At 37.5% G+C, this 12,230-nt stretch overlaps 1 protein-coding gene across 6 annotated transcripts in view; it reads left to right on the top strand.

Moving 5' to 3' along the window:
- SNTG1 (syntrophin gamma 1) overlaps positions 1-12,230 on the top strand; it is a 476,492-nt gene that overhangs the window by 445,599 nt on the left and 18,663 nt on the right. For all 6 annotated transcript variants that reach the window (XM_067712365.1, XM_067712364.1, XM_067712363.1 and 3 more), the window contains one exon: positions 8,555-8,665. In XM_067712365.1, the coding sequence (XP_067568466.1) occupies positions 8,555-8,665 (111 nt within the window). The remainder of the gene's footprint in view (positions 1-8,554; positions 8,666-12,230) is intronic.

Below are 12,230 nucleotides of genomic sequence, written 5' to 3'. Positions count from 1 at the left end.
AGATGTAGCTATCCCAGTAAACTCATTTCCTTTTCTCTCTAGAGCTGTTACTCTCCACTGAGCTGGCAAAGATGTGTGCATATGTTAAAAAGAAATCGCTAGAAAAGAGCTGCTTTCTATAGAGAATCGATAATATGAGTTATCAGTGTGACTGAATTTTATCACGTTGCCAGAAAGAAGCAACAACAATAAACAAAACAAACACAAAACCCTAAGGATCCCAGAAATTTATACGAGAAAAACCAAATTTTCTGCCCGTCTTTGTTACACAGACAGCGTGTAAAGTTTCTCAAAATGAAATTAGTATGTTACGAATAACAAAGAGCACACCACATCCAGCAGCGTGTGGAAACATGTTAGTACCTCTTTTTCCACATGTATTTCGGTTATTCTATATCTTTACATAGATATGATTACAAGAAGTACTCTGTACCATCAACCCACCAGGTTGATGGGTTTAAGCTATTACAAAATAACACACAAGGTCTGCATTTTAGAAACACTTTTCTTCTGTTTTCTTTTTCTTTCCTGTTGGAGAGATTCCAAATAAATTGTCAAAGTGAACATCTGTATACCCCTCTGTGAATGTTCCATATATTCGATGAAAATATTTATACATATAGACATATCGTATAGGGATAGTGTAGAGTCCATTTGGGGGGAATAAATTTAAATGAAATACGTTTGATCAGGATGAAATATGTTTGATCAGGAAGTTTCATCCAGTCTTTAGGCCCCTGGCCTGAGGATGGTAAGTTTTGGTTCTGTTAACTGGAGCTCAGACGCACGCCTGGATCCCTCAGGCTGCATCCTGAACACGTCTCAGCACAGGGTCCGCCCCGGAGCTGGTCGTCTTCCTGATTCTGACTTCTCTGCGTTCCTCTCTCCGTTATCAGAAGGAATCTGAATTGTGTTCTATACCCGGGCCTCTTCCTCAACAGCTGCCCTTGAGTAAATCTGGAAGGTTCACTCTAACCGAAGTAGGGCAACCCCTTCTCATCTGGCTACGGCAGCATCGGCCAAACCTGCTTCTCGATGTAAATATTTATTGCACACACTCCTACGTATCGTCTATGTGCAGACACGAGGAACACAGAAAAGGGTACACTCCCTTCTCTCAAGATGTCCACAGTCTAGTGAAAGAGACACATCTGGAACTGGGGGCTTTCAGGAAGTCTGGGAGAAGCCAAAGCGTTACAAAGACATAGATACCTGCCCTTCTGTCCCTGTTCCCAGCCACTGCCCGATTAATGATGCTTCTAAAATGTAAACTCAGCCATGTCATCAGTCTCCCTTGTTATATTACTTCAGTGGCTTCCTACTGCCTTTGTGACATCTGTCAACACAGGATAGAAGCCCCTCAGGGTTCTGGTCTCTGTCCGGATTTGGCATCATCTCCTGTGTCTCCCAGCTTTTGAGGATCCAGCCGTACCCCATGCTTTTCCACATGACACTTCCACAGCTTGCATTCACCTTGAGAGCAGATCTGCCTCCAGAAAGCCTTCCCTCGCAGACTCAGGGGAGGCCTAGACACCCCCTGGCGCAGCACTGATCATCACGCGTCACAGCTGAGATTGCCGGAGACGTTGCCCTAATGCAGACTCAAGTGCCGTCAAGGACACAGAATCAGTTTAAGGACTAGTGAGGCATGTGCTGACGAATATGATGTTGCCAAGGAAACACGCGAGAGCCGCGAGCTTTCATCTAATTCTGTTTTCTTTTCATATTGCTATTTTTCTCCCTTTATTCATCATTTCCATTCACATTTATAAGATTTACAAAATTACTGTACAGTTGATGTACTAGTTTTAGTAAAAATGTAATTTATAAAGTTCAAAAACATAGTCAATTAGGATACATTTGACATGAATGAAGAACAAATGAGAAGGATAAAGATGTGTAAAGAAAAATATTCTTAAAGAAAAGGTTTGTCATGGTTTTCTACTAAATATGACTCCTAACCCACCCACAGAAAAAAAGGAAGGAAGAGGACGCGCTTACGGGACACTGGCATTCTAACATGTGTTGTTAATTCATTTCAGTGCGGAGGGGAGGGTGGAAGGCAGCAGAGGGAGTGTGTACCTGGGCTGCTCGCAAAGTCGAAGGGGGAGGCAAAGCAGAAAGAGGGCTTTGAGGGAAGATTTGATTTTCTGGTTAACCAAGAGACCCATCAAGACACTCTGCAGCAGAAAAAGAAAGAGCATGTTTGTGGTTATTGCTGGGCAAACGTTAGTTAACTGTCAAATACCAGGTGATTGGTGTTACAGGGAGATAAAAAAAGATTCTGCCTCCAAAGCAATTGTGTTGTAATTTTTAACGTGTTCTGTGTAATAAGTTGTAATCCATATAGATTGTGCTTTCTGGTATGTTTGCCCCCTATGTTGCAAAATAGCCTTAGATTCCTCAGAAGATATATGACACAGAGCTTAAATTACCTTCATATGTAGACGTTATTTCATTTTTTGGAAGAGGAATTTTTCTGTGGGGCGAGAGAAATTAGGCTCTGCCCACAGTGAACCGATAAAGAGATGGATAAATGTATTAGAGGTTTTTTGGGTTTATTATTATTATTATTCTACTCCAGAGTTTTTCGTGTTTTATTTTATTTTATTTTTGGCTGTGTTGGGTCTTCGTGGCTGCACGCGGGCTTTCTCTAGTTGCGGCGAGCGGGGGCTACTCTTCGTTGCGGTGCGCGGGCTTCTCATTGCGGTGGCTTCTCTTGTTGCAGAGCACGGGCTCTAGGCACACGGGCTCAGTTGTTGTGGCTCGCGGGCTCTAGAGCGCAGGCTCAGTAGTTGTAGCGCACGGGCTTAGTTGCTCTGCGGCATGTGGGATCTTCCCGGACCAGGGCTCGAACCCATGTCCCCTGCATTGGCAGGCAGATTTTTTTTTTTTTTTTTTTTGTTTAAACATCTTTATTGGAGTATAATTGCTTTACAATGGTATGTTAGTTTCAGCTTCACAACAAAATGAATCAGTTGTATATATACATATGTTCCCATATCTCTTCCCGCTTGCGTCTCCCTCCCTCCCACCCTCCCTATCCCACCCCTCCAGACGGTCACAAAGCACCGAGCTGATCTCCCTGTGTTATGCGGCTGCTTCCCACTAGCTATCTACCTTACGTTTGGTAGTGTATATATGTCCATGCCTCTTTATCGCTTTGTCACCGTTTACCCTTCCCCCTCCCCATAGCCTCAAGCCATAAAAAGAGACGAAATTGAGCTATTTGTAATGAGATGGATAGACCTAGAGTCTGTCATACAGAGTGAAGTAAGTCAGAAAGAGAGAGACAAATACCGTATGCTAACACATATATATGGAATTTAAGAAAAAAAAAATGTCATGAAAAACCTAGGGGTGAAACAGGAATAAAGACACAGACTTACTAGAGAATGGGCAGGCAGATTCTTAACCACTGCACCACCAGGGAAGCCCTAGAGATTGGTTTGCCTATTTTTGTTCGGCATGTAAGTTTTTCATCTCATTTGCGCAGCTTCATTTTCCATTTATAGACATACAATTGATGAATTATATTTTTGAATAGTCTGCAACTAAGCAACACTTGATATCATACAAACACTTGATTCATTTGCTAACCTGAGTCCCTCAGTTGCAGCCCACTCTGCCACCCGTCTCTGGGGGATTACAGCCGGCTCGGAAAGTCTCTGTGGTAAATGTCGAAAATATGGAGGAAGAGAAAGCTTTTTCTTTTCCCTTCCCACTGAAGTTCTCTAGATCACTGGCATTTCTAAACTTTAAGCCAATTCTAACCATGAATCTTAAACAAATGGATAGCTTATGGGACACTTTTTACTTGGAGAGAGAGAGTGAAAGAAGCTTATAATAGCAACAGCATTGTAAAGAAGAAGCAATGATGACTCAGAACAGACTATGCTTGAGAAGATCAGCAAATTACTTTCCTGAGTTTCGTGTCTTGTACCAAATGGGGCTCTGAGTCTGTCCTCTATTCTAAGGATCTTTCAGGCTATTTGCAATGGAAGTTCAATTATAATCATGCTCAATCAATGGGTCTTTGATGTTTGGTTAGGCAAATAATTGTAGAAAACCAAAGAAGCAGGTTGGGCTAAAAGAAAAATAGGAACTATGGAGCATGGCCGACTTGGGTTTGATTCCCGCTTAATAGTTGTGAAATACTATGAATGTACGTGATGTTTCCTTAATTGCATCCTCTGGAAAATGGCAGTACCCTAGCTATTGCAGGGATTAGTGGGAGGATGTGAAAGGGTCTAGACCAGCGTTACACTCACTGTAAGAAAGATGACATTCCACTGAAGGACAGCAGTGGACCCATGGAACGCTTCACAGGCCCTGAGTGAAGTCCACGTGGTCGCCCATAAATGACTCAAGGTCAGGAATGAGGGATGGATTCCATGCTACGTGCCTCATGATTTTCACATGAACATTCTGCTTGATAATATTTGAGCATTTCATCTTCCATCATAAGTGGAGTAATCACTGTTTGTAAGCATAGTTTATAAAGATTTCTCACTGGTTTAAGAATGATGACCTTAAATTATAAAACCCAATTGGCATTGAATCCAAAGATTTCAGCGTTATCTGTTTGCCTGCATTATTTTCTTTTATTTTCTCCAAAATTGTTAGAGCCTGCAGTAATTTAAAGAAAGCATATGTATTGTGAAGAGTAGTTCAGAGGCAAATGATCCTTTTGCAGAATTTTCTTTTGTAGTCTTTAATTGTGAGAGCGCTTTGGGTGATAACCTTTTACTGTATATTTTCCTATTACCCACCATGTTTCTTAGCCATCTTCAGTGACTTTTTTACAACTATTGAAAATGCTGGGACTTATTGTGTTCTCCACACGTACGGCATCTTTGCTTGCATGTTTTAGTCACTTAAAAATATTTAAAGACATCTTCAAAATGCCAGGTACATTTTAAATTTATCATTTCATATAGTCATTCAGGCAGGATGTTGAGTTGAACACTGTTTCTGACTGTTACAAATAAACAAAAAAAAGTTTTAATAAATACCATTAGTAAGGTATTTTGGCTCCATTATTACTAAAATCCATTAAATAGTTTAGTTTATAGGGAAACTTTTTTTTATAATTTCTTGAAATCTATTCCATGGGAAAAGCTAGCTGAACAAAGTTAAATGAGTTTCTTTTTCTGAGGAAATGAGAATGTGGCCTGTGACCATTTATTCTGAAGACTGGGTAGAATTCTAGATTTCAGAAATACTCAGAAATGTTTTCGTACATTTGCTATCAGTTTTTTATTTGTTTGTTTTCTTTCTTTCCCTCCTTTTGGACTTGCTCTCCATCAAGTTCAACAAATTAAGATTACCACTGGTTGCAGGAATTTTCCAATCCAAAACCAAGGCCCCTTGGTTAAAGTTATGTAGAGAGGGCAGAGACCCCTGGGCTTGCAAAGTTCAGGAGATATTATGGACTATTTGCATACATCATATCCCTTCTGTTGGAAATTTCACAGCACTTTATAAGTTCTCACGTTAGTATATGTTTTCTGACATATTCACCCAAATCAATGCAAGTACACTTTAGCTGCATACGTTTCTTAATTTAGGAAAATACTGATATTACCATAACACTGTGCTCTACCAACAGTACAAATTCACATTATTGTTGCAATAACAAATAACATATCCAATGCTGAAGTTTTTAACTGAATTTATGGTAGCATTCAGAGTAATAGATATTTCAATTTTGACATAATGAAATTTCTGAAGTTTTACTTTGATTCCAAAAATTGAATGGAAAAGAAGTTAAAGTTAACTGATTTTCTAATTGAAAGATTGATAGACAAATGACACCATTTAATCGTGGAGTTCTTCTGCTAATAGAGACAAATCAATATCAGTAGCTTCATTTTGATACATGAACAAGAAAACTTGAAGTCCTAAATTTGATTTAGAAAGGGAGTCATCTGATCTACATAAAAATTTATGCTTAAAGGATATTTTAAATGTACTTATCTAAATATATTACAACAACGTTATGGCAACAGAAACAGAATGGTCTAAGAACAGTGGTGTCCACTCATCTTTTTCAGTGTTGACATTCTTAACATAGTTGCCATAATGTTTATCAGAATCTTAAAAACAAAATACAGGTATAAAGACTAGGATTTCCAAAGGTTCTTGAATTAAGCCAATTTTTATACCTGTGTAACTTTTACTGATTATATTTTCAGATTCAGATTCCTCCAGATTGGTCTTAATGATTTCATGGCATGTTAAGTCACACAGTTTACCTAGAAGGTTCTAAGTCTTACTAGTTTACTGAGTTACCTCTTAACTGACCAATCTTTCAGCCCATCATTAGATTCATTAACTACTTTATTCATTTTTGGCGTGATCTACTCACAGCTGAGGATCCATGCTCCATATTCCAAAAAGTCTGCAGGCTTCCTTCCCGTATCTGCCTCATCCGCATTCTTAATATTGTTACTCTTTATTTAAAATAATGAGCTTTAACAGCTGTTAAAGTCTGGCCTTTGGAAAGGTCAGCTAGTTGAAATAGCAAATTCCTGGTTTACTTTTATGACTACATATGAAATATTATTTCAAGTTATAATTTGAGAATTTGCAACCTTTACTTTTACAGTTAATCCAAGCTAGACATAAAGTTTCTTGTCCAAAACCACATGGTAGGTTAATGTCAGGACCTGAGCCGTGTATGATAATGTTTCTGGCAGACGTTCCCCTGCAGCCTTCTACAAGCTCCTTTATTTTAACACACTTACCTGCTTTCCTGTTCTTATGTCCCCCTTAAAGTCATATTATTACATTTTCCATGTAAATACATGACTCTTATGGGCATTATTTTAATGCAAATTGTTCAGAGTTTTCATTTTTTTATATTTATTAATAATAAGGTGTTTAACACTTTCCTTTATTTTTCATATATTGTATTTCCTTACAGTGAATTTTTTGAAAGGGAATGTCTGGATCACATAACATCCACATTTTTAAGGCTTTAATATATATTATAATTATTGCCCTAAAGAATTTCACACAGTTGCCAGGAATTTTATACAAATATTTCAAGGTAAACTTGCTAGCTTTAGTTATTTTAATTTTCAGTGATCTTTGCTAATTTAACGTTTGGAAAAAGCGAAGTCATTGTGATATTATCACACTCTTCTTTTTTTCTAGTGAGATTGAACATGCTCTCGTATTTATTAGAAATAGTAATGGTTTTTCCATTTTCTTCAATGACGTTTCTCTGTAGTACTGTCTTTTTATTTATTAGGTTGTTAGGATTTTCCTGATACTTTACCGTATTTCCTGCTATACTGCCACTGTTTGCTGTTGTTTTTCTTTCACCCTAACCCTAATTGTACATATGAATATATAATTTCTTATTAAATCTAGAACTAAATCTAGAACTCCCTCTTTACAAAAGTTACTAAATACTCACTTACCTACTACCGTGTAGTTCTGGATTGTTTAAATTATTTCACTTTTTAAAACATAAAGGATTTTATTTAGAGGAAGTTGTGAGATAAAGGATATAACTCTTCTATTTTTCTTCCAGAAAGTTAATTGCCCCAGATAATTTTATTGCTAAAAGATGCTTTATAGTAATAGACCTCAGGCAAACATTTAAGAGGATTTGTAATGACTGGATATTGCTTCTGTATAGATTGTGTAGCCTCATAGTAAGAACAAAAGAAAAGACATCTACTTTATACAGAGACTAACATCTTCAGAAAACTGACGGTGTCTTTTTATCTTAATATATAATAAAATGCTTAATATATAAGAGCATAAGTGTTTGGTGAATAAATAAATGAGCAGTATTCTGTATAACTTCATTATGCCTCATTATTATATGTTACTGAGAATTTCCTCGTCCTTATTTTTAAGGACTTTATGATGTTGCTATTTTATTATCCTTTTAAAAGTGTAAACTTTTTAAATTAGCATGTAGATTTCATACTGTCCAAACCTGCTGCTGCCACATTGGAAGATGGCTTTTAGCCACATGATCTTCTAGACCGAGGCCCCGCGGATGGATGGGGCTGGTCCCATGAGATGTTCGTGCTGGTATGTCTCATGAGGGCACCATGGAAGTTTCCGTTGTGATCGGTTACTCAGACTGACCTTTCATCTTGACAAAGACACGGGTTATTAGTTTGAGCTTCAAGAGAAAGTTCTACAGAATTATCAGTTGAAAATCACCTTATCACTTCTATGGATGAAAAAAAAGAAATGGAAAGTAGGTGTTTTTACTGATTCACTGGCATGGACTTAGGCTTTAAGTGAGTTTGTTTCTATTTCATGATAATGTAAAACCAGATATGCAAACTGACTTATTCATATATATGTTTAAAATGACAGTTTCATGGGAACCAAAGTTATTTCAGGAAATTAAAGGATATATTGAATACTAAGCCTTTGATAAGTATATTTTCATTTACTTTTTAATACTGGAATATAGGACTAAATCAATATGATTACCTTTAACCAGTTAAAGAACAATTTCTTGGTTTGAATATAGCCATGAGTTGCACTGACTCGCCTATGTTTTTTTTTTCCCCTTTAGGCAGTACTTTGGAGGTACAAGTTTTCTCAGCTTAAAGGTTCTTCGGATGACGGCAAGAGCAAAATCAAATTTTTGTTTCAGAATCCAGATACTAAACAGATTGAAGCAAAGGTAAACTGAAACTCATCACAAAGACCACCTCTAGCTACATTAATGCCATTAAGAAAGAAAGGGGAGAAACTTTAGGAAACCCAAAAGTGCGAAAACACACGTTCTCTGTTTTTACCTTGGAATATACTGCATGGCCAAAAGAATAAATTCACTTAAAGATTTTAATGGCAAGTTTTCACTGAAACGCATACCTTAAAATAAATTACACACAACAAGTTGCATTTCTTAGTTTTAATTCCCTATGAACTGTATTTGTGTCACACTAAAATAATATTCCGGGAACTAAAACAGTCACCTTCTTGATGGTTTCACATTCTAAATAATAATTTAAAATATTCTGACTCTAGTTTATCATTTTTGATTCCCTCTTCAGATATGAACACAAATCCCCAAAGAAAAATATTTTTTTAATCAATTTATGTTTTCCCCATGTTATTCTATGTTAAATAAAATGAATAAATGAATGATTTTTTTGCTTTGCTCCATGCAAATTTTCAGTATTCTGAAATTTATTAACTATGTTGTTTTAACTCATCAGAAAGATTCACTACTTTTGTGCTTATGAATGTATATTTGTAAATATTCAAAATCTGAGTGATTTCCTTTACCCTTCTGTGAAATTCACAGCAACAGTCTTTGGGTTAGAATGAGTTATAAATATATTATTTCAGTGGGGAAGAAAGAATAAATAATGAATACCAAAGTGAAAAATCAATTCTATGGAAATGAAAACTGAGACATAAATTTCAACTCTGGATTAAAATCACCGTAATTCTGTTACGTTCCTGTATGTATTAAATCCAGGGGGAGTCTTGGCCTGCCGTTCAGAGCCTTCCCAGGACCGAGCCCACCTGACTCTCCCGTCCACGTCTCTTGCGGCCCTGCTCTGTGTCCAGACCAGAGGCCCTCATTCTCCCTTTACCAAGACGATGCCTTTCTGGCCTTATACATCTGCTCATGCTTTTGTCTGGATTTTTCTCCTTAGTCCCCTCAGCTCTTGATCTGAATCTCTCTACGAATACCCACCCCTGCCTTATGTTTGCCTCTGACTCCTCCTGGGCTGCAGGCTGTTTAAGGGGGGCTGTGCAGGCAGCTCCTTTCTGCTGACTCCTGTCCTCCTGCGTTTCTTTAAAGCTTCCCTGTTCCAAGTGGTCTTGCCTTATATTTGTCTCGCATCAGTGTGGACAGAGGCCTGGGTAACTTCACCCGCTCCGTCCATTTGCTTGTCTCCTCATTCTCACATCTACACCCCATCACAGCCTGTCCCTAAGCGCGGGCCTTTCTGTGGGGCTACAGCACCTCTGCGTTCCCCTCCGGCTGCCATGGGTGGATCGTTACTCTGTGCCACTTACACCGCTCTTTAAACTGGTTCTTAGTGTTACTATGAACAGTGCATTACTGTTGTCCAAAAGTCTGTGTCTTTAGCTTTTGGTGGATTTCCCAATCTTTCACACACAGGACACATCCTAATACGGGTGAATGGTGTTAATGTTGTCAGTTCTATACTCTTCTGGCGAACGTGGAGTGTCAGCCACTAGCTGATGCGTTTGATTTGATAAGTTCCTTCTCTTCTGATACTTTCAGTGTGCTAACAAATCCTTAGTTGACAACATGAAGCAAAAAAGATAAATGCAGTGAAATGACTGCTAAGTGTAGCATTTAGGCTTCAGTTTAATGGGGTGTATATTATACATGCACCTAATTATACTTCCTTAACTTTTCTAGTCATTAGCTGTCTGCCAGCTTCTAAATACTACTTTTTCTGTTTATAATGTTCTAAGCAATATTTCGTAAATTCATTTAATAAGAAATAGTTTCAGAAGATATTTATTGAATGTTTTTCTTGAATTTAGAGGCAGTGTTTTTTTTTTTTTAACATCTTTATTGGAGTATAGTTGCTTTACGATGTTGTGTTAGTTTCTGCCGTATAACAAAGTGAATCAGCTATATGTATACATATGTCAAGGCAGTGATTTTTAAATAGTGAAAAGAGCAGTCTTAAAACCAGTGGGGGAATCTGACCATTGGTGAGTTGCCAAACTTCTTTAAAGTCGCCATCTCCTTCTATAAAATGAGAGAGAGTAACACCTCCATGGGTAACACTGAAAGCACCAAATTAAATATGGAGACTGTTTAACAAGTGACACTCGCCAGTCAGAACAGTGGCCAGCTCTATAGAATTGTTTAGCCGTACTGGTGTGTATCACCTCGGCAAATATCATAGAAATTGTATTAGATTAAAACTAGTACAATTGCTAACTATGCTATAACCTTATAACCGCAATTTGTGAGCAGTAGTCAAAAGGACCGTCACAGGAGGAAAGCAAGGAGAATGCCAGCTTTGTGTATCGCATCACAGGACTCATGGGACCATCTATCGTAAGCATGGCTTATGGTTGAAATTGATGTCATTTGAGAATTCAACGTTTTCTCTGTTTAGGGCAGCACTTTTTTTTTTAATGAGAGAGTAGGTAACATGATATAGTGGAAAGAAAATTAGGATCAGGTAACCTTGAGTAAAAAAAAAAAAAATCTCATATTTGCCATTTCCTGGCTATATTCCCAGGGGCAATTCATCACCAAATTATGACTGCTACCTTGCAGGGAAAGTGTAGGGAATAAATACCCCTGGTACCTGACACATGGAAGACACTCGATAAATCACTGATGAATGATTTCATCTTTAAAGAATGTAGCATAACAACTAAGGAAGTATTAAAAAAAATAGCAGTATTATTATTAGGAGAGAAGTTAGTAAAGGTGATTACCTAACATATATAGACTGTTTGTCCTTCCCACATTTAAGAAATTCAAGTTTATAACCATACCCCAAATTTGTGTCATTTTTCACATGCTTTGGACAGTTTCTGTGTTTTGTTCATTTCTATTAATTTTTATAATTTTAATGTGGGAAATTTGGCCTGTGTCCCCCTCTCCAAGTAAGGCACACGAGCTTCTCCTGTATATTTATAATATAATTCCTCTTAATTTATGTACGTTTTAACATTGGTGTCCATTCTGTGTGGTCATTGTTCACTAGCCTGCCTCCTTCACTAGATCAAGAACTTTGAAGCACAAGGAGTGTGTCTTGCAACATATAATCCTTAGGCTCAACCTGATGCTTGCCTGGGATCAGGCAAGTAATAACTGTCTGTGTTTCACTTCATTTAATATTTCCTGGTACATTATTGAGTCACTCTCCCCAGTCTCTTTGTCATTTAGGCAAACAAAATTAGGTAGTCATAATCTGAATGGATGGAGGTTGGAAGATAGGAAGAAATATTTGGACTTTACTTTGTGTAGCAGTGTGCTGAATCGTTTATTCTGATTAACTATTATTTCCTTTCGTTCATTTTTTAAAATCTTGGTTTTATTTATACTCTCCTGCAACATAAATAAAATGCTGTAGAAATATTTATTTTAAAACATGTTAGAAAAATGTCTTCTGGGAAAAGTAAACACAGTTACCAAGGCCAAACCTAAAGGCCATATGGATGTAAAAGTGTTTGTGAACTCTTCCAACTCACAGGAAGTTATAAAACTAGAAGATGTTCTCTGTACCCTT

The sequence above is a fragment of the Pseudorca crassidens genome, chromosome 17 (genome assembly GCF_039906515.1).
Source record: "Pseudorca crassidens isolate mPseCra1 chromosome 17, mPseCra1.hap1, whole genome shotgun sequence".
NCBI classification, from domain to species: Eukaryota; Metazoa; Chordata; class Mammalia; order Artiodactyla; family Delphinidae; genus Pseudorca; species Pseudorca crassidens.
This window is presented reverse-complemented; position numbering and strand designations above follow the sequence as displayed.